The sequence below is a fragment of the Cnephaeus nilssonii genome (assembly GCF_951640355.1).
Source record: "Cnephaeus nilssonii genome assembly, chromosome: X".
In the NCBI taxonomy this organism is placed as follows: Eukaryota; Metazoa; Chordata; class Mammalia; order Chiroptera; family Vespertilionidae; genus Cnephaeus; species Cnephaeus nilssonii.
The window spans coordinates 110,964,382-110,988,217 of NC_137071.1; the positions used below are offsets into that span (position 1 = coordinate 110,964,382).

Below are 23,836 nucleotides of genomic sequence, written 5' to 3' on the forward strand. Positions count from 1 at the left end.
TGTCCCAGTGAGACTCATTTACATAACTACTCTAAAGAGTCTCCATATTGAATTTATAGTGACACCAGATATGATTTAATAACTAAAAGGGAAAGATACTTTAAGGAGTATAGAAAAATTGGGGGAAAAACAAGAAAAATATTAAAAGTAAGTCATAATTCTGCTACCCAGCAATAACCACATTGAACATTTGGACATATTTCTCTTCAGTTTTTTTCCCTTCAGATGTATTTATTTTGCATAGTTAAGATTGTAGTGTATATATAAGTATTTTTATTTTTTTCACATTCATATGTATTTTCCACATACTTTAAACCTTTTTATAAAAATAATTGTTAGCCCTAGCCAGTTTGGCTTAGTGGATAGAGCGTCAGCCTGTGGACTGAAGGGTTCCGGGTTTGATTGCAGTCAAGGGCACATCCTCAGTTGTGGGCTCGATCCCCAGTAGGGAGCATGCACAAGGCAGCTGATCAATGATTCTCTCTCATCATTGATGTTTCTTATCTATCTTTCCCTCTCCCTCTCTGAAATCAATAAAAATATATTAAAAAAAATACGAATAATTGTTAGTTACTGCATAATAATCCTAAGGAGGTACTAACCATCATTTTATTAATTTCCTCCCTTATTGCTGATCATTTGGATCAGTAGATGTAGTGTGCATGTGCGTGTACATGTGTGTTATATAATAATGCTATTATGAGAACCCTTGTAATTTATTCTGTACCTCAAATTATTTTCATAGGTTTTCTAGAAGTGGAGTTACTTGGTTAAAGCGTATAAACATTTTAAGCTTTTGATGTGTAGCATAGAAAACTGAAGCAGACAGAACTTTTAGGTTTAGGTTTATAAAAGAAAATATATACTTTGCATAGAGATAAAGCCAGAAGTTGTTTTAAAAGCCATACAGCATAGGACATTGTTCCCTTTCCCATGGTTAGGTGGTATGTTCTTGGTGGTAAATACATTATTTTTAAAAGTCCACTGGACTAGATAATCTCTAATATCCTTTATGGTTTAAGAGTTCTGTTATGTTCTGTTCTTTTATGGTTCCTTAGGTCTTCAAGGGTGTGAGGTACTTATATAGAGCCACATGCCCCTTGACATGCATAGTCTGAATACTTCATGCCTGTGTTGTAGTGGTGGGGACAATGGGCAAGAAAGACTGGTATCTAAGCAGGCTGGTAAAATAAATGTGTCTTTGTGAAATACACACTCAAAATTCTTAATTTTGAAATGGTAGAAAAAATTACATAGTATATTGTTTGCTTTTTAGGAGTTAAGTCTTCTAAATAGAGAGTTGCTTTGTTGAGCAACTTTCTAATTGCAAGTTCTTAGTTTCTTTTTGTGCTCACAGTAACTATTGAATTGGTATGGTTATTCACTTTAAAAACAAGCAAGTTTTTTTTAAAAACTTTTCCCTATGTGAGATAGTTGACAAGTATCTTTTGTAATGTTGTTATTAACAGAATGTTTCATTAAATAAAAAATGTTCATGGATATTTTTTTCCTTGTGATGATAATGCAGGGTCTTGGTAAGACTTTACAAACGATTGCTTTGCTTGGTTACCTGAAACATTACCGAAACCTTCCTGGACCTCACATGGTTTTAGTTCCAAAGTCTACTTTACACAACTGGATGAATGAATTTAAACGATGGGTCCCATCTCTTCGTGTTATTTGTTTCGTTGGAGACAAGGATGTGAGAGTAAGTGAGAAACAGGTTTAAAAAGGCAATCAAGACTAACATTATTTCTGAGGTTAAGTTGCATACTATTGCCATAAAGACATTTAAGTTGGCTACTACTACTAAATAACACTTAATTTGTGCTTACTCGGGCTCTGTTTCAGTGCTTTTTAGTATATTAATTTCATTCTCACAACACTGTTATATGGTAGATGTGTTACTTAATAATAGTCCATTATTTTGCTTATCTGCATTTATGGTTATTCTGTTAATCCTCACCAGAGGATATTTTTTTTCCCATGATTTTTAGGGAGAGTGTAAAAGAGGGTGAAAGACAGAAACATCGCTATGAGAGACACATTGATTGATTGCCTCCTGCATGTGCCTCAACTCGGGGCCAGGGATCTAGCCCTTGACCAGAATTGAACCCCAGACCCTTCAGTCCAAGGGCCAATGCTCTAACCATGAGCAAAACTGACTAGAGCTGCATTTACTTTTAAGTAGCTCATTAACTTAAGCATGTTTGAGTTGTACTTTTAAGAGACATTTTATTTAAAAACGTTATTTTATTAACAGTGTATCTCATCAGTAACTCTATCATTTGTGCTGTTTTGACACCAGAAATGTGTAAATTTGCATGACTTAAGGTTTTATATTTAAGTTTTTGACTTTTGACTTTGATTTGTATACATGCACACCCATGCGCATACACACACATGAATGGAACCTTTTCAGTTTGTATTGAGAGCCTTGTGTTTTGTGTTTATGCATAGATACAGCTTTCAGCTTTGGTCATTGAATAGAAAAATATACACTGAGTGGCCAGATTATTATGATCTCTGAACGCATAATAATCTGGCCACTCAGTGTATATTCTATATAATAAAAGGCTAATATGCAAATTGTCCCCTTGACCAGGAGTTCGACCAGCAGGCAGGCCGGCCAACTGCCCATGTCTCCTCCCCCTGGCCAGGCTGGCCAGACCCCACCCATGCACGAATTCATGCACCGGGCTCTAACACACACACACACACACACACACACACACACTGAGTGGCCAGATTATTATGCATTCAGAGATCATAATAATCTGGCCACTCAGTGTATGTCTGCATGCATTCTTAGATACGAAACTCTGAGCTCTTGTTTAAATTAGCTTTTTGTCAATCTAGGCTACAATTATTTTGGGAGTGTAGAATTATTTTAAAAATAATAAATTGTGCAAAAATACAAAAATTAATAATCAGCTTAGAAAGCATATTATTAAACTTTGTCTTTATTTTGCCTCCAGAGAGCATAGTTTAGAGTATAAAGAGTTACTCTATTTTACATATTTTAGATACGTTATCAAAATATATATTCAAAAGGATGGTAGCATAATGAATTATGTAATTTTATTCTTATTTTGCTTGAAGAAAAATGATGTAAATTTATTTAAATTTAACTTATAAATAATTTTAAATATTGAACTCATACATTTAGAATTATAAGCTTGATTTTGCCCTGTGCCTAATATTTTCCAGTAGCAGATTAGTCACTTAGAACTCTTTCTAATCACTACTGTTATTTAATGCAGCAATTTTCAACCTTTTTCATCTCATGGCACACATAAACTAATTACTAAAATTCTGCAGCACACCAAAAAAATATATTTTTTGCCCATCTGACAAAAAAAATAAGTATAATTTTGATTCATTCACACCAGATGGCTACTGTTGTGTTGGCTGTTGATTATTAATTTTTGTCTTTTTGCATAATTCATTATTTTTAATTTGACAATCTAAGGGAAAACAGATTAGTTTTCCCTGACTAAATAGGTAGCGGATGTTTTAAACATTCTTGGGGCACACCAGTTGAAAATTGCTGATTTAATATTATATTACCCCTTATAAAACTTTGTATTTCTAAAGTATTGAATTCTTTTTTCTGAAATCATATCCTGATGAAGATCACAAGCAAAATAGAAATATCTAGGCTTGTGTTTTCATATCTCAGTAAAAATGTATGTCAGTGATTTTCAACTATATTATATAGAATCCAGCAGTTTTATGAAGTATCTCTGAAGTATTTAATGGCTTGTAAAGAAAGAGTGGATGCATTTAATTTGTGACTGCCCTATCTCTACCCCATGGGAAGTTGGCATTCTTCTGGTAGTTTCAACATTTTCTTAATTTTGAAAACTAATCTTCAAATCGGTGTTTTTCAAATTGCCACTCAAAGGTTGGGAATTAATCTTAGTGGTGGTGACGACAATTTCATAAAACATTGAGATAGAATAGAATAGAATAGAAATAGTAGAATGTTTTATACATAGTAAGGATATACATTGCTTTTTTCTATATACACACACTTGAACATGTATGTATATACTGGATTGCAACCTGAAATGTAATTTTACTATGGGCCATGGTCAAAAGAGTTTGAAAACCAGTAATTATTAATTATATAAATAATGTGCCTTATTCAACACTTAGACATTGATATTGGTATGTATAGAGAAAATCCAGGTCATTATGCATTGACAGATTTGAACCTTGGTACCACATGGGAAAGATATATTGGGCCTTTCTGGTTTCCTGGCCTTTTGTAAACATTATATGAGGTCAATATTTTAGTAATAAAAATTTGATGTAGGTGACAATAGGTGTTTGAGTTGGGAAATTATTAGAGGTATTCCTGGTCCTGTCTGATGCTAGTATAGTCTTGAAGTATATAGAGGTGTGATTCCCAAACATGGTGTTTTTTTTTAAAATCATATATGAGCATTTGTTCCAATAATGTCAGTAGTATGGGGAGAGCAGTCGGTCACCCTAGAAATTCTGATCTGATCCCCCTCGTGAGTTGGCTGATTATATACACACTAGAGGCCTGGTGCATGAAAATTCATGCACTGGAGGGGAGGGGTCCCTCAGCCCGGCCTGCCCCCTCTCACAGTCCGGAATCCCTCAGGGGTGGGAGGTGACCCGGTGATCAGGGGAAGGCGACACCCCCATCACACCTCTGCTCCTTCCACTGCCGGCAGCGCAAGCCTCGGCCGGCCCTGGTTACCTGAGCCTCAGGCGGCCCTGTGTGGCTGGACAGCTGCCATCCGAGGCTTGCCTGCGCCTCGGGCTGGCCCTGGGTGGCTAGGGGGTTGAGGGGACTGGGGGACCCTGGAGGCAGGCACACGTAGTGGCCCGGCCTTGCTGTGCACCTGCCACCCTGGCGGGGCTGAGGGGACTGGGTGCTGCCATCTTGTGGCTGTGGGTGTCGCCATCTTTGAGGGTGTGGCAGTCAATTAGCATATTCCCTTTTTATTAGATAGGATGAAGGAGAAGATAATTCTGTGCAGCTATGAGCTGCAAGTGTAACAGAAAGAGGAGGGGAGCGTCTGTGGTCAGGCCTTCATTGGAACTCAAAGTCCGATAACAAGGTGGCTAATCTTCTATGATGTTACAAACAGCTCAGTCCAGTTCCTAGGACGTGAGAATGGTCAGTTCCTGAGATAAACTCCTGGAGGTGGTCAGGGTCCTGGCACAGCAATCAAATCAAAGTGTGTCCTGTCCTTGGTCTGTTTTCAAAATGTATTTCTTTTCTTTGTAATGGACCCATTGAGGCATCTTATCTTTTTACAGCCTTGTTTCATCCTCCAGTTTCCCAGGATCTGTAAGAAAACCTCTTATCTATACTTAGTAAGGTGAACAATTCAACAACTGTAGCTCTATTCTTATTACATGCCCTTCCCCATTATCAAGATCACTATGGTCATGTCCCCTAACAAAATTATGTCTGAAGGAAAAAGATTATTTAGCAGTTTCTTTGAACATTTCCATTAAAATCCAAGAAACCTGGATCATTCTGCCAAACATGATTTTTTGACCCTTTTCTTTTCCACTCTGGAGGCATCAAAGATCAGGGACATAGAAACAGATCTGTTTTTAGTTCTGGCTTTGCTATGACTGTATGATGTTAAGTAGATCTCGAAGGGCCTTAATTTTGTCACCTATAAAGTGGGAGCTTTTGGATTTTGTGATCTTAAATGTTTTGTCAAGGTATTGAAATCTTTCAAGTAGTTAACAAATTTCAAAGCAGAGCTAATTTAAATTTTAAAATGTGCATATAGTCCATGAAACAGTAAGAGGAACCATTAAACTGAGTGTTTCACAATATCAAACAAGGATTAAGTGTTTGCAGGACTGAATGGGGTCTGGCACCCTGGTTCCCTTTATTTTTGTTTCCAATTCTCCAAATATTTTAATTAACTTTTTTAACTTGACTACTTTCAAGAGTGCAACTGAGATTTCTATAAAGGCTTTTTTTTTCTTCTGTTCTTTACTTTAGTCTGGGCAATCCTTTTATACATAGTGGGCACTCAGTGAATATTTGTCGAATGAGTTCACAGTGTTTTGGTGCATAACTGTGAATTTATGAAGTAAAGACTTTGCAGTGAACAATTAATTTTGTTTATGCACTGTAATTTCAGATTTATAATACTAACCAACTTCACCAAATAGTTTTTGCTGCTCCCTGTTAACTTCTGTGGTTTTATTTTGACCCATTCATCTGGAATTCAGTTCATACAAGTTAAAAGTGCTATCAGTTAATTGGCTACCATGTTGGCCACTGCCTGTGAATATTTAAAAATAGTTTTAAATAGGCTCCTTACTAAGATAGAGCAAGTATCATTTATAAAATCACATTTATAGCCTCATAACAACATCAGGATGTTCACAAAAACATGAATAGGCTTTTATGACCCCTTAACCCAGTGGTTGGCAAACTCATTAGTCAACAGAGCCAATATCAACAGTACAATGATTGAAATTTCTTTTGAGAGCCCAATATTTTAAACTTAAACTTCTTCTAACGCCACTTCTTCAAAATAGACTTGCCCAGGCTGTGGTATTTTGTGGAAGAGCCACACTCAAGGGGCCAAAGAGCCGCATGTGGCTCGTGAGCCACAGTTTGCCGACCACGGCCTTAACCAAATATATGACTTGTCCTTGCTAGAGATCTCAAAGGGTTGAAATCTCTCATGTATATTGAGTTATTTCCATTTGTTGAAACTATATCATGTTGGTAATGCTTAGATCTTGCTAAGAATGTGGTATTCAGAAAGCAGTTACTTTGCCTATGTCCTTTTGGACCCTTTGTGATATGAAGAGAAAGCCTAGTAATTTGGTAATCTTTTGGTGATATATTCTGTACTTGTTTAAGGGAAGCCATTGCTTCTCTTTTATTGATGAACTAGAGGCCCGGTGCATGAAATTCATGCATGGGGGGTATCCCCTCAGCCCAGCCTGCACCCTCTCCAATCCGGGACCCCTCGGGGGATGTCTAACTGCCGGTTTAAGCCCGATCCCTGGCAGTCAGACATCCCTCTCACAATCCGGGACCACTGGCTCCTAACTGCTCACCTGCCTGCCTGCCTGATCGCCCCTAAATGCCCCCCTGCTGACGTAGACGCCCACAACAGACCCCCCCCCCCACCGGCCTGGTTGCCCCTAACCTCCCCCCCACCCCTGCCGGCCAGGTTGCCCCTTACTGCCCCCCCTGCTGGCCTGGTTGCCCTCAACTGCCCCCCCCCCCGCCAGCCTGGCCACCCCTAACTGCCCTCCTGCCAGCCTGGTCACCCTTTACTGCCCTTCCCTGCCAGCGTGATCGCCCCCAACTGCCTGCCCTGCCAGCCTGGTCACCCCTCACTGCCCTCCTCTGCTGGCCTGATTGCCCCTCACTGGCCCCCCTGCCAGCCTGGTCACCCCCAACTGCCCCCCCTGCAGGCCTGGTCACCCCACGCAGCCTGCTGCTCAGTTGTTTGGTCACCCCTCACTAACCCCCCTGCTGGCCTGGTAGCCCCACGCAGCCTGCTGCTTGGTCATTTGGTCGCCCCTCACTAACTCTCCTGCTGGCCTGGTTGCCCCACACAGCCTGCTGCTCAGTCGTTTAGTCGCCCCTCACTAACCCCTCTGCCGGCCTGGTCGCCCCACGCAGCCCACTGCTCAGTCATTTGTTCATCCCTCACTAACACCCCTGCCAGCCTGGTTGCCCCACACAGCCTGTTCGGTCATCCGTTTGGTTGTTTCGGATGCGACGGTTGCTTAGACTTTTATATATATAGATATATTAGCATGTCATCCCAATAATTGACACTGAGGTATCTTTGTGCCTCAGTTTTCCTATCTTTAAAATGGATGAGTCCAAATGATTTCCAGGGTCTCTTAGAATTTTTAATCTTCTTTTGATGCTTTAATTCTGTGTTAATCTTGTCAGCATACTCTAATACAGTGGTTCTCAACCTTCCTAATGCCGTGACCCTTTAATATAGTTCCTCATGTTGTGGTGACCCCCAACCATAAAATTATTTTCGTTGCTACTTCATAACTGTAATTTTGCTACTGTTATGAATCGTAATGTAAATATCTGTGTTTTCCGGTGGTCTTAGACGACCCCTGTGAAAGGGTCACTCGGAGTCGCGACCCACAGGTTGAGAACCACTGCTCTAATGTAAGGATTCTTATTTTGCATTAGGCTATTTTTATTCGTGATGAAATGATGCCAGGAGAATGGGATGTTTGTGTTACTTCTTACGAGATGGTGATTAAAGAAAAATCTGTATTTAAAAAGTTTCATTGGCGATACCTAGTCATTGATGAGGCTCACAGAATAAAGAATGAAAAATCTAAGGTAAGCCAGTTCTCAATATTTTTATTAAAGGTTTATTTTACTATTATGTCTGTTTACTTCTCTATATTCAAAATAAAAAACTGAAGGAAGATTGTGATTTTATTCATGGAATATGAATGAAAATCAGTATTTTAAATGGTTTTAGAGTTTAAATTATTGAATACAAAACACATGAAAATTGAGCACAGTTTTTAATGTAATGAAAATTGGTTGTTCATTTGCTATATCTGTTGCAGCCTAACTCTGTTCTGCAACAGTATTTTGATATTTTGTTAATATTTTATGTGCAAATGTCATTTGCATTGGTTTATCTTTATTGAGGAGCTATCTTATGTATATTCATCTGGATTAGAAAAAGTCATTTCTTGGAATTATCTGACTTGTGTGAATTAGAGTGTGGTGTTAACATAAAAATATTATATTTCTTGCCATTCAACTCCACCAACAGTAGGAAAAGCATCAGTTATTATGATGAACCTCTCTTTGGATCACTGGGCTACTTTGAGAGAAATAGGGACAGAAGTGGAGCAAAACCACTAGGTGGATCATATTCCTTTCAAATTGGAACTAATACTAGATAAAAGGATGCATGTTAGAGAATAATTGTTTATTTGAGAGTATTCTAAAGATGTGTATTTTTATGGATAAGATTACTGTTCTTTTATACTTTTTGTGCTTTCATTTGTGTGGCCATGTATTTTGAAAGTCAATGTAAGATAACAGGGAAATTGGGCTCAACTCTGCTGCTTAAAAGTTGCATCCAGGTCAAGTTAAAACTTGGCTAGGCATGTAGATGACATAATTGACAGGGTGAGGAAGATATTGTGTAAAGTGACTAGCTTGAATTCCACAGAGTTCTGACTGTTTCTGTGAACCCAAAATGGAGACAATAAATTTTTTGAAGTGGGAGAAGGGTCTCAGGTATGACTCTAATCTGCATTCTTGTAAGTGTAGAAATGCGTATAATATTTTATTCAGTTTTGCTTTACTGAGGCAATGTCACCTGCACTAGAATGTTTTCCATAGAAAAATCCTTTTTAAGTTTTATTTTTAAATTATTATTTTTAAATATATTTTTATTTATTTCAGAGAGGAAGGAAGAGGTAGATAGAAGCATCAATGATGAGAATCATTGATCTGCTGCCTCCTGTTGGACCCCTACTGGGGATTGAGCCCACAACCACGGGCATGTGCCCTTGACCAGAATCGAACCCCGGGACCCTTTAGTCCACAGGCCGATGCTCTATCTACTGAGACAAACCAGCTAGGGCTAAGTTTGTTTTATTCAAAAACTGTATTGGTTGGATAAAGGACTGAATGTTGAGTATTCTAATAAATAAAACAATGTTAACGTAACTATTATTTCTCTAGCTTTCAGAGATTGTTCGTGAATTCAAGTCAACTAACCGCTTGCTCCTAACTGGAACACCTTTGCAGAATAACCTGCATGAACTCTGGGCCTTACTCAACTTTTTATTGCCTGATGCCTTTAATTCTGCAGAGGTAAGTTTAAGTCATATGTATCACGTATACTTTTCTTATGTTCACAATCTATATTCTATGCTTTGTTTTCAAAGCATAGAATATAGATTGAAATTTATAATTCTTTTTTTTTGTAATTCTTTATCTGTGTGTTTCGGTTTTCTCAGAAAAGAGTTCTTAAGTACATATTTTTCAAATGGGGATATTTAGAGAAATAGGTTTTTTTTCCCCCTTGAGATTATCCTGCCTGTTAAACTTTGCTTATATCACATTGCTGTCACAACTTATGATTTGAGATAGGTTGAGTTCAGAGTAGTGCATTCACAGTTTTCTTTTAATCAAATTGGGAGGGCTTTCCGCGGAGTGATTTGGGAGGTGGAGTCTTTAAAATGATCTTTGCTTATTGTAGGCATTAACATTTGGTGAGTACTAAGGAGCTCATAGTATGCGATTAGAAAACAATGCATTTTGTAAATGTATGATTTATATTGCTTTTATCATTAACACAAGATTATGAATAGAATGATTTAAGGACTTTTGAGCTTGAGTTTCCTCATTCCTGATATTAATTGATAACAAAAAGTACCAAGTTTAGTTATCCATTGGTTTGTATACCTTATCTTGCTTTTGTTTGTTTTTTATTGTTGGATTAGCATTTTCATATCATTATATGTCTTTGATTCTATATTCATACTCCTGGATAAAATGCTGTTATGGTATGGGAAGCCTAATAACATCGTTTTAAGGACAAACTGCTGATTGAGTTCCTGTATAATGGAGTTCAAATTTTGTTAGCTGCTCCAACATTTTTCTATTTTCAGAAGTAAATAATATTGGCCATCACAGTTTAAATATTTTGAAAGTGCTTTTAAAAATATATATATATATATTTATTGATTTCAGAGAGGAAGGGAGAGAAAGAGATAGAAACATCAATGATGAGAGAGAATCATTGATCCGTGCCTCCTGCACGCCCCACACTGGGGATGGAGCCTCCAACCCAGGCATGTGTCCTTGACTGGAATCGAACCTGGGACCCTTCAATCTGCAGGCTGATGCTCTATCCACTGAACCAATCCACCTAGGGCTGAAAGTGCTTTTAAAATGAATTATTGCTATGTCAATTGCATAAAAATTTATAGAATATTGAGTTTACATGAAAAAAAAACACAACAAAAAACAAACCCAAACCTGTGCACTTATTGCAGAATTTTCTCCCCTCCACAGGACTTTGATTCTTGGTTTGACACTAAAAATTGTCTTGGTGATCAAAAACTCGTGGAAAGACTTCACGCAGTGAGTAATAGCAGATAAGAAAATTTAGTAATTAAATACAGATTAGCAAGCCAAGAAACAAACTGCCATAGAATCTGTTTGGACTGTGGGTTTGCCTCTTGACTCAGTCTCACCACTTCTTCCTCTCAACCTTTCTGACAGCCTCTTTGGGAAACAAACTGTACTGTTTCCTCAGCCTCTCTATGGAATAGTTTTTTTGCTTCTGCTCTCCCCAATGGATAATGTGGTCCTCTCCAGAAGAGACTGTTCACTCTCCACTCTCCACAGGTCCTCAAGAGCACATTGGTATTCTCCTAGTACCCCAATGCCAGTTCTAAGCCACTGCTTCTCCACTCATGTACAGAATTCTTCCTTTGAGACTCATGTTGCCACCCATTTCTTCTTGTCATCTGCTCATCACCAGGTGACTCCCTCACATTTATTGAACACCAATTTTACATTCTTTGATAACTTCCAATATCCTTCTAATACTTTCACTCATGTAACTCCTTTTGTACTTATTTTGTTACCTTACAGAGACCTCCAGTCCTGGACTCCTGTTTTTTCTCTCCATCAGCCTATTTCTGTGGTTACTTTTTTTCTGTAGCCAGCAATGAGCCCATTTTCTAACACTTGGACCACTCTTTTGTGAATACTCCTAAACTCCCTTGTTCTCTTGATCTTTCATTTCTGATCTAAAAGCCCTAAACTGGAATAATGTAACTGTGTGTCTGTCTTGGGGTGTACATTCTGCTTGTGCCACTTATTAGCAGAGTGACCTACTCTGTACTGAGGCTGCTCAACACTGATAATAAGATTATATAACTGTACAGTTTGGAACCACGATTTCATGTTCCCTAATGTAAGCTGGGATTTGAGGAGGCTAGTGATTCTTCACCATGGCCTTGTACAGCATTCTTTCCCATTTTCTATAACAGCTATTTCACACCTCCCCTACTTCCCCAAGACTTCTATCCCAGGTATTCCGTGCTCCCTCTCCTTTTGCAGCAAGTAACAATATTCCTTTCTCAAAGAGAAAATAGAAGTCATTAGGGTAGGAACTTCTTCAAGGATATCCATCTTCCAAGTGTATCTGCATGTGTGTTACCTTCTGTCTGAGTGGAACAGGTGTTGTTTCTCTGGGCAGTGCTTAATTCTTCCCATGTGAACCATGGATCTCATTTCTTCCTGTTTCCTATGGAACTTTCCCCATAATGTATCCTTTTTTACTGACTGAATTTTCTACCTCTCCCTCCATATTGGCTTGTTTCCCTTAACATTCTCAGGTATCTCATTTATTAAATCCAAATCTAAACCTATGCTAATCACCCTCACGCATACAAAACAGTACCCCCTCAACATTGTGCCCTCTCAGTGATTCATTTTATTTCTCACCCTTGATAGTTAGGCTTCTTGAAAGAGTTGTTTATCCTCTCCATCCCTGTTAGCTAATCTCCTATTCACTCTTTTTTTAAATTAAGTTATGAAATTTTTATTAAAATGTTTATTTTTAAAAAAATATATCTTTATTGATTTCAGAGAGGAAGGGAGAGGGAAAGAGAGATAGAAACATCAATGATGAGAGAGAGTCATCAATTGGCTGCCTCCTGCACGTCCCCCACTGGGGATCAAGCCCCCAACCCAGGCATGTGCCCTTGACCAGAATTGAACCTGGGACCCTTCAGTCTGCAGGCTGATGCTCTATCCACTGAACAAAACCAGCCAGGGATCCTAGTCACTCTTTTTTTAACATATTTTTATTGATTTCAGAGAGGAAGGGAGAGGGAGAGATAGAAACATCAATGATGAGAAAGAATCATTGATTGGCTGCCTCCTGCATGCCCTGTATTGGGGATTGAGCCAGCAACCTGGGCATGTGCCCTTGACTGGAATCAAACCTGGGACCCTTCCGTCTGCAGGCCTACGTTCTATCCACTGAGCCAAACCGGATAGGGCTTCACTCTTATTTTTATGTACAGTTCTATTTTTTTTTTAAATATCTTATTGGAGTTTTGTGTGGAAGTGGATGCAGATGCATATTTGCTATTTTTTTAATTTTATATATTTTTTAAATTTAATAAATCTTTATTGTTCAGATTATTACAATTGTTTCTCCTTTTTCCCCCTCATAGCTCCCCTCCACCCGGTTCCCACCCCACCCTCTGCCCTTACCTCCCCCTCACTGTCCTCATCCATAGGTGTACGATTTTAATCCAGTCTCTTCCCGTACCCCCCACACCCCTTTCCCACTGAGAATTATCAATCCACTCCCATTCTATGCCCCTGATTCTATTATATTCACCAGTTTATTCTGTTTCTCAGATTTTTAATTCACTTAATTTTTAGATTCACTTGTTGATAAATATGTATTTGTTGTTCATAATTTTTATCTTTACTTTTTTCTTCTTCTTCCTCTTCTTAAAGAATACCTTTCAGCATTTCATGTAATACTGGTTTGGTGGTGATGAACTCCTTTAGCTTTTTCTTGTCTGTGAAGCTTTTTATCTGACCTTCAATTTTGAATGATAACTTTGCTGGGTAGAGTAATCTTGGTTGTAGGTTCTTGCTATTCATCACTTTGAATATTTCTTCCCACTCCTGTCTGGCCTGCATTGTTTCTGTTGAGAAATCAGCTGACAATCGTATGGGTGCTCCCTTGTAGGTAATTAACTGTTTTTCTCTTGCTGCTTTTAATATTCTCTCTTTGTCTTTTGCCCTTGGCATTTTAATTATGATGTGTCTTGGTGTGGTCCTCTTTAGATTCCTCTTGTTTGGGGTTCTGTACGCTTTCTGGACTTGTAAGTCTATTTCTTTCACCAGGTGGGGGAAGTTTTCAGTCATTATTTCTTCAAATAGGTTTTCAGTATCTTGCTCTCTCTCTTCTTCTGGCACCCCCATAATTCTGATGTTGGTACACTTGAAGTTGTCCCAGAGGCTTCTTACACTATCTTCAAATTTTTGGATTCTTTTTTCTTTTTGCTTTCCCGGTTCAGTGTTTTTTGCTTTTTTGTATTTCAAATCTTTGACTTGATTCTTGCGTTCCTCTAGTCTGCTTTGGGTCTCTGTATAATATTTTTTATTTCAGTCAGTGTATGTTTAATTTCTAGTTGGTCCTTTTTCATATCCTTGAGGGTCTCACTAAATTTATCGGCCTTTTCTAGGAAATTCTTGAAAAACCTTATAACTGTGGTTTTGAACTCTATATCCAGTCATTTGTTTTCCTCCATTTCTTTCCTTTTTGACCTGTTTCTTTGTCTCTGCATTTTCACTGCTTCCCTGAGTTGGTAGGGTGGCTTTGTGTGCTAGATGTCCTATATGGGCTAGTGGGTCGGCCTCCCAGTTACCTGAGGTGGACACTCTTGGTGCACCCCTTTGTGGACTGTATGTACAGTCTTGTTGTAGTTAAGTCTTGATTGTTGTTGGTGTCACTGGGAGGAATTGACCTCCAGGGCAATTGGCTGTGAGGACCCACTGTGTCTATAATGGAAGAACTGCTACGCTGGAGACACACTTATAGGGCAAGACTTGCTTCAGTGGGGCTTTGGTGCTCACTGAGTCTGCCTCTTATGGATGTGAGTAGTTGAAATCTGGTGTTGTCTCACACTGACCACTAGATACACTAGCTTCTGGATCTCCAATGGGGTGCAGGTCAGCTACTGTCTGAGGCCACCCAGCAGGAGCTACAGCGAGAACTACAGTTTTCTCCTCTTTGCTTGGGGTTTGGAGGTTTTGGAGCTGTCTGACCCGAGCTGCAGTTTGTTTGGTTAAGCTGTGATGGGGCAGGCCATTTATATGCAAAAGCCGCTGCGTGGAGCTTGGGTGGGTTTGTAGATTGTGAGGGGCGGGGTCTCAGGGAGTGACTAGGCTAGGGCGTGGCAAACAGCAATGGCTGCCAGTCTCTGCATGTTTGTGTTTCCAAGTCCCCGCGTCCCGGGCCCCAGCGCAGTAAACAGTGATTGCTGGACGCACCTCTGCAAGAATGTCACCCTCACTTTCCGACCCGATGGCAGACAGTCCAGCTTCTCCCCATAAGAGTTTGGGTTCCCAGCATCTTCCCAGAAACTGGAGTTCAGAGTAATTGGGAGCTTATCTCCCTTCCGGTTGAAAAAAGCATCGCACCCAGACACCCGCCGCCAGCCCGATTCGCGCGCCTCCGTACCTCAGCTTTTCAGAGCTTGTGCACGTCTCAATGCTCTTATCTCTTTCCTTCTAGTTGTAGATCTTCCACTCAGCCTGCTTTCCCATGGTTCTGGGTGATAGACGTTTTGTCTTTTAGTTGTAGTTTTGAAATTCTTGTGCGAGGCAGCAGTTTAGGTGTTTACCTATGCCGCCATCTTGGTTTCTCCCTGTTTGCTATTTTTTTAGTCTGTTGTTTTTAATGAGAATCTCAAGCCTTCTTTACAAATTAAAAAATAAAAACAAAAACGTATTGTCCACCTCTATCTCTCTCCCCATGTATAAGCTGCATGTGGCAGAAACCCTGTTTTCCACCACATTATGCCCTGTGTACCTGATCCATAGTAACTGCTCATTAAACATTCATTGACTTGAATCCCCAACAGCCACCATGCTATAAATATTTGTTCAGAGTAAAACAGAACAAGTCAGAAAACAAGTTACCTTAAGTAATGGGGCATTTATTGTAAGAATGCAGAATAGGAATAGAAGACAAATCTCCCAAGAATCTTGTCATACAAGTCGTAGTACAGTTGGGCCTCAGGTGTCAAACTTGGTCAGATTTAGGGACAGGTTGTTCTGTCTCTAGTGGGCCTTATTCACTCCTGGATCCACTGACCACTGGCTTCTATCCATTCCATACAAGTGAAATTTATCTCACAAGTCTTCGATGATTTTTAAGTTGCGCTATTCAGGGTACACCTTTTGGTCAGTATCTTGGCTTCTCTGTACTATTTAGCACAGCTAGCCATTGTTCCTGCTTGAAACTCTTACCTGCTTTATTTCTAGGGTATGGGATGGATTTTCTCTTCTCTTACCTCTTTGTCTGCTCCTCTCAGTCCCCTTTATGGGCTTTTCTTTCTCTGTTCCCCAAACTTTAGTGTTTTGTAGGGCTTTGTCTTTGACTTTCTTTTTTTTTTTTAATCTCCATTGTTGAAAGTATTACAGATGTCCCCCTTTTCCCCCATGACCCCCTTTACCCCACACTCCCTTCTCCAGCCTTCACCACACTATTGTCTGTGTCCATGGGTTATGACTACATGTTCTCCCTGGGGATCCATTCCTATAGTTTCAGCTATCACCTATCCTATATAATAATCCTATATAATAAAAGCCTAATATGCAAATTGTCCCCTTGACTGGGAGTTCTACTGGAAGTTTGACCAGGGGGTGACAGCGATGGTGGCGGTGGTGGCAGGCTGCTGGGGAAAGGGAACAGCAGTGGAGGCGGCAGGCAGCCGGAGGAAGGGAGGCATCCCCGGTGGCAGCTGGCAGCCTCTAGGGACCCTTCCCATGCATGAATTTCATGCACTGGGCCTCTAGTATACTTATAACTCCCAATTTTATCTCTCCATATCTCTGTCCTAAGGTCTAGACTTATATATCCCACTACCTTCTAAGTCTTCTGCATAAATTTCTTACAGGCAGTTTAAACTCTTAAGAATCCCCCACATGATCTCACTCATGTGGAATCTAATAAACAAAATAAACTGATGAACAAAATAAATCCAGAGACACAGAAGCATGGAACAGATTGATTAATCTCAGAGGGATGGCTGGGGTGGGTGTGGAGAGATTAACCAAAGAATTTGTTTGCATATATGCATAACCCAAGGGCACAGAAAATAGTGTGGTGAAGGCCTGAGGGGGGTGGAGGTGGTCAATGGGGAATAAAAGGGGACATCTGTAATACTTTCAACAATAAAAATAAATTAAAAAAGAATATCCCTTAGACCAGTGGTCGGCACACCGCGGCTCACGAGCCAATGCGGCTCTTTGGCCCCTTGAGCGTGGTTCTTCCACAAAATACCACATGCGGGCGCGCATGTACAGTGCGATTGAAACTTCGTGGCCCATGCACAGAAGTCAGTTTTCGGCCTGGGCGAGTCTATTTTGAAGAAGTGGCATTAGAACACTCAAGGGGCCAAAGAGCCGAATGTGGCTCGCGAGATGCGGTTTGCTGACCACTGCCTTAGACAAATTTAAGAGGCCCAAATAAAAAACCAGAAATCTGCTTTTATTTCTCCCTTTTCCTTATCTACCATTGATCTCTAATAATAATAGCAATAGTTTAGTAATGTCTGCTGTGGTTAAGTTCTACATATGTACTACCACAAATTGTCACAGCACCTTAGAATTAGGTATCATTATCCCCATTTAAAAATGCTTGCCATATATATATACCATATATATATTTTTGGATGAATGGATGAGGAAACAGGCTTCGAAGAGTTAAGGAAATTGACCAGCTCATGATAGCTAACCAGGGACTGAGCTGATTGTAGAATTAACTTGATCTTGGTTTGAATTCTGCTTCTACCACTTATTAGCCAAGTAACTTTGGTGATATTTTAAAAATTAAAATAATCACATTTCCCTAAAAGATTTATTGTAAGGAGTCAGTACTAGTGTGAAGTTCATGGTGTAGTGTCTGAGACATTGCAGGTACTCTATAGATGGTAGCACTATTATTTTCTTGTGATAGAATCTGCCTTGTAAGCATACACTCATTATTTCATCTTTTTTCTCTGTTCATTTATATCTTCCTTAACATTGGACCATTTTCTCCTCATTCATATATTTAACCATTTTGAAGTTGCCTGAATTTTTATTTCACTTTTAGAGACTCCAAATTGACTTCTTCAAAGGTTTAAAAATTTTATATGACAGCAGATTTTTAAGGCTTTTTTTTTACTTATTCAATAATCTTGTCTTTTTGTTGTATTTTGTGCCATCAGATTATGCATGTGTAATTTAGGTTTATATATGAAATGTCTGATAAACTTTTATAAAAACTGTAACTTTTTAGGTTTTAAAACCATTTTTGTTACGTCGTATAAAAACCGATGTAGAGAAGAGCCTGCCTCCTAAAAAGGAAATAAAGATTTACTTGGGACTGAGTAAAATGCAACGAGATTGGTGAGCTATTTTATTTTTATTAGAATTTATGTGTAAGGAGTTATTAGAAATTAACTTTGAAGTGGTTCAGTTATGCCTTTAGACAAAAATTACATTGTATGTTTCAATGGCGAGTTAAGTAGTTCACATATTTCAATGGAAAATTGGCGAGTATTTCATTTAACCTTTGGGAAAGAGCATTGGCCTTGGAGTCCATAAACTTGTCTTTGAATCCTGAGCTTTTCCTCTTAATAGCTTAAATAGCAAGTTATGTCACCTCAGTTTCCCTTCTTTAAAATGGGGATAATAAGCTTATCAAGATGATATCATGGTTAAAGAGGATAAAGTCACAGACACATTTGCTATTTTTTCCATCAGTGGAAATAGTAATAACTATAATAACAATCAGTAATAATGAGATGGGTGAAAATGTCGATGGTTATGTATATTATAAAAATAGAAGCTCGTATGGTTTTATAAATACAAGCAAAACAGGAAATTATCAAAAGAGGAGAGACAAGGAATCATAAATTAGACATGTTAATAGTGTAATAATGCTGCTAAGAGAAACAAAATGATGATTATATAAATAAAATTAGATCATTTATAACATACTAGGGGCCCGGTGCACGAAATTCGTGCACTGGGGGTTGGGGGTCCCTCAGCCCAACCTTCCCCCTCTCACATACTGGGAGCCCTCAGGGGATGTCCTACTGACGGCTTAGGCCCGCTCCTCACTGAGAGCGTACCTAAGCCGCAGTCTGGCCTCCCTTTGTAGGAGGCAACCGGGCTGGTCAGAGATAGGCACCAGCCCCATCACCCCACTGCTGCAGCCACTGTCAGTCACCACAGCCACCAAGGTGTTTTCATCAACACGGACTCCAGTCCCTTCACCAAGAAAAAATGACAACTTTCTTTAGGCATTTTCAAGATGTGTCTTTCATAGGATATGGATTTCTTTATTTTTTATCCTCACCTGAGGGTATGTTTCCATTGACTTTTAGAGAATGTGGAAGAGAAAGGGAAAGACAGAGAGAAACACTTTGATTGGTTGCTTCCTGCATGAGCCCTGATCTGGGCCCCGGCCAGGGAGGAGCCTGCAACCTAGGTACATGCCTTTGATCAGAATCAAACCCGGACCCTGCTGTCTGCAGGCTGAGGCATTATCCACTGAGCCAAACTGGCTAGGGCAGGATTTGGCATTTCTTAGCCTTCCAGCAGCAGACCTTCATTTTTTTCTCCAGAAGTGTGGTGGAAAAACCCTAGATCACCTTTTTGGATTCTTATTACCCAAGTTACTAAGAATATTACCAGTGGCATACAGGAAGCTTAGCCAATGTGCAGTCAGAAAAGGTGTTTCCTCTATAGTTCACACCAATGGAAGGCTGGGCCCTGCCCAGGCCTAAAGCCTCTAGCCAAAGCTTTAGGCCTGGGCAGGCCTCTCTAGCTCCCTCTGATCACCGGCTCAGCCCCTGCCCAGGCCTGCCCAGATCGAAAACCTCTTGGGCAGGAGCGGACCCCCAGCTCCCTACTATCAATCGCAGGGGGTCCGCTCCTGCCCAGGCCGAAAGCAGACCCCCAGCTCCCTGCCCAGGTGATCAATTGCAGGGGGTCCACTTGTGCACCAAGCCGAAGAAACCCCCAGCTCCCTGCAATCAATGGCAGGGGGTCCACTCGTGCACCTGGCCAAAAGCCGCCGGCTTTCGATGGCAGGGGAGCTGGGTGTCTGCTTGTGCACCCGGCCAAAAGCCTCCGGCAGAGGCTTTTGGCCTGGAGCCAGAGCGGACACCCAGCTCCCCACTTTCGATGGCAGGGGAGCTGGGTGTCTGCTCGTGCTCGGCCGAGTGCACGAGGGGGTCCGCTCGCCATGCCCACCATCCAATCAGAGCAAGGAGCTGGGTGTCCGCCACGCCCACCATCCATTGAAAGCTGGGAGCTGGGTGTCCGCTCCGGCGGAGGCTTTCGGTCTGGTGCCAGAGTAGACCCCAGCTCCCTGCAATCCGTCACAGGGGGTCAGCTCAGGGCGCCTATGTATGCAAATTAACCACCATCTTGGTTGGGTTTATTTGCATACTAGCTCTGATTGGCTGGTGGGCGTGGCTGGTGGGCATGGCTTTGGGCGTAGCGAAGGTGTGGTCAATTTGCATATTACTATTTTATTAGGTAGGATAATGACTTCTCTACTATTGAAATCAGTATAAGGTAGATGTGAAGAATATATTTTTCTGGACTGAGGCATATGATCAAACTCTGGCTTTATCCCTTCTGTAGCTCTGAGTAAGTTGTTTCACTTCTCTTAGCTGCTTGAATTTCTGTCTGTAAAATGGGTGTGATAATAGTACAAATCTCAGGGTTTTTATGAAGATTTAACAAGATGATTAATATAAAGCCCGTGACATGATATCTGGCACTTGCATTCAGTACAGGTTGGCTCTTATTATAATTAAATATTCTTACTGTTCAGGTGGATACATTGGTCTATTTTTGCTTGGATGAAGGTCTAGAAAAGAAAATGAAAAATGTTATTGGATCAGAAAAAAAAAAAGACCTGGGAAGACAGATATAAGAAATTGCGATTGTGTATTGAATAATTATCAGATATAGTTATTTGAATAGTGATTGCAATTTCTAGTAATGGAAAAAGTAGAGGAACAGGTTAATAGGCAACAGACAAGTTAAAATGTTTCAGCCTTTATTTCTTTCTTGGATTTGCTGATCAGATTTACTATCAAATCTTTATCTTTTTTAAGTGTATTTTTTAATTGATTTTTAGAGAGGAAGGGAGAGGGAGAGAGAAAGAGGATCATCAATGATGAGAGTGAATCATTGATGGGCTGCCTCCTGTATGCCTCCTGCTGGGGACTGAGTCTGAAACCCAGTCATGTGCCCTGACTGGGAATTGAACTGTGACCTCCTGGTTCATGGGTCGATGCTCAACTACTGAGGCACTCCAGCTGGACTCAAATCTTATTTATCTTTAAATAGGAGTCTAAATTGTCCTCCCAAGGGATATTTTTTATGGCATTAAACATTTCTAATAATCAGTGATTAATTATATTTTAAAATTTTAGGTATACAAAAATCCTGATGAAAGATATTGATGTTTTAAACTCTGCTGGCAAGATGGATAAGATGCGACTATTAAACATTCTGATGCAGCTACGAAAGTGTTGCAATCATCCTTACCTGTTTGATGGTGCTGAACCTGGTCCACCTTATACTACTGATGAGCACATTGTCAGCAACAGTGGTAAAATGGTAGTTCTTGATAAACTGTTGGCCAAACTCAAAGAACAGGGTGAGTTACAAGTCTTTCTATTAACATGAAATAACAATATTAATGACTTGTATATGAATAACATTTTGCAGAATCACTCATCATTCATTCATTCATTCATTCATTCATTTGGTCAGCAAACACTGTTGAGTACTTACTATTTGCCAGGAATTGTCCTATAGGCTGGTTATAAAAAAGATGCATAGACACACAAAACAGTCTTTGCCTTGGGGAAGCTCACAGTGTGGTAAGGAGGAATAGTTGGAGTTCATTGTGATAAGTGCTGTGATTCGTTGAGTTGGGGAAGTGGTCACAGAGATGACATTTGAGGTGAGCCCTAGAAAATGTATAGAAGTAACCCATTGGAAAAGAAGGGGAAGGGTTTTCCAGAGTAATGAAGACAGGTGTGAAAGAAGGGAATATGGAGCTTATGGTATTTGGGGTAGAGCGGCATTAATGAATCTGGGAAGATGGATGGGGCCATGTTACAAAAGGCCTTTTAAAACATGCTTTAAGGAATTTGTGCTTATTTGAAGGCAGGGTGGGTTGCAGGGCAATTCAGAGACGACTTGGTTTGGTATGTGATAAAATCAGACTTGTATTTTTGGAAGAGAACCTTGGAAGCAGTATGGGGGAATCTACTAAGGAGAAAAGACTAGAGAGAAGAGAATAGTTAGAATACTATGACCAATTAATTGCTCAGCCTCAGGACAGAGAAAGTCAGGTGTTAGATCACCTCAACAAATGTATAGCATGCCTTGAAGATGAGTATGTGTATAAGTGTGTGTGTTCATGTGCTACATATTTATATTTCATATGATGCTTACTTTTATTTTTGTAACTTTCAAGTTAGTTTTACACAAGCTGAATAACTTGCTTTTTTTGGTAAAATGTTGTAGGTTCAAGGGTCCTCATTTTTAGCCAGATGATTCGCTTGCTGGACATTTTGGAGGATTATTGTATGTGGCGTGGTTATGAGTATTGTCGATTGGATGGACAAACCCCACATGAAGAAAGAGAGGTAAGGATGAGAAAATAAAGACTTCAAAATTTAGAGTTCAAGTAAGCCATGTTTTCATCATTAAGGAGTTTTGAACTTTGACCTTTTTTGTAGCTAGATGCATTGAATTTCTCACTGCCACTCCTCTCTCTCTCTGAGATTTTCAATTTGGCTTCCATTACACTGACTCTTTACCAATCATTCTTTTCAAGGTCTTCAAAGACATTCTCACTTATCTAAAGGATACTACACTATTGCATCTTTACCTCCTCTAACCATTGCTATCTCTGACCTTTTGATTACTAACTGCTTCTCAGCTAACTCTTTGACTTCTGATTTTAATGTCATTTTCTTTTATTGATTTGCCTCCTACAGTAGACCCTCACCATTCGTGGAGTTTAACATTGAGATTTTTCCACTTTATGAGCAACCCTAAAGACTCAAGAAACAGTAATTTGTAAACGGAATAATCTCAATCTTACAGAGATTTTGTAAAACTGAAATGGGATAACATAGGTATAGGTGCTGATCATACATTTGGATCTTGGAATACTAAAAGTTTGGTGTGCAGAAAAGAGTCATTTAGTTAGTGAGGAAGCCTACTTAGCATCCAGTATTTTTCTCATATTTGGAAATTCTTCTAGGTCTTAGATTATTCCTCACGAATGTCATGGGTCTAATGTATTTTAAACATTTTAAAGCACTTTTTGGGGAGGGCTTTGCTAATTTATCTTCTCTTTTCTGTGATCCTTCAGGACTCTGTCTTTGGCCTCTGTTTTAAGTCTGTACTCATGCTCTGGGCAAAGATCGTGATTTCATGGTATAGTGGAAAATGCATTGAACTTGGTTTCAGAAGACCTGAATTTTAGCACCAACTCCACCACTTTGTAGTGTGTGCAAGCCATTTAATTCTCTGAGCCTCAGTATCTTTAACTGTATTATAAGGGTAATATTAATACCTAGGCTTCTTTTATCTGACAACGTTGTGAGGACCATTGGATATAATAGGTATGAATGCAGTTTTTAAATTGTGTCGTGCAGTTTATAGCGCATGTCATGAGATTGCACACAGTCCTTTTTACCTCTCAGCTTTGGGGCCCCTTCTTAGGTCACAAAGACTCAGCACATGGCCTTCTCCCTCCATAGCTGCGGCGGGCCCTCTGTCCCTTGTATGTTGCATTGAAGCCTGGCTAGAGCATAGGATAGGTACACAGGTCCTTTTCATATTAAGGGTTTACCTGCTGCCCACTTGGGGAAACACTTGCAGTAACATTTACAATAGTAGGACATTTGAAAGCTTACACTGTCCCCTGCTCTATAGTATTTTACTCTTTCTGAAATGGTAACTTGAAGGTTTATTGGGCTTTTGCCGATTTAT

At 39.8% G+C, this 23,836-nt stretch overlaps 1 protein-coding gene across 5 annotated transcripts in view; it reads left to right on the forward strand.

The window, feature by feature from the left end:
- SMARCA1 (SNF2 related chromatin remodeling ATPase 1) overlaps positions 1–23,836 on the forward strand; it is an 85,954-nt gene that overhangs the window by 9,221 nt on the left and 52,897 nt on the right. For all 5 annotated transcript variants that reach the window (XM_079764817.1, XM_079764818.1, XM_079764815.1 and 2 more), the window contains exons 6-12: positions 1,529–1,708; positions 8,195–8,350; positions 9,722–9,853; positions 11,060–11,128; positions 18,093–18,202; positions 21,253–21,479; positions 22,358–22,479. In XM_079764817.1, the coding sequence (XP_079620943.1) occupies positions 1,529–1,708; positions 8,195–8,350; positions 9,722–9,853; positions 11,060–11,128; positions 18,093–18,202; positions 21,253–21,479; positions 22,358–22,479 (996 nt within the window). The remainder of the gene's footprint in view (positions 1–1,528; positions 1,709–8,194; positions 8,351–9,721; positions 9,854–11,059; positions 11,129–18,092; positions 18,203–21,252; positions 21,480–22,357; positions 22,480–23,836) is intronic.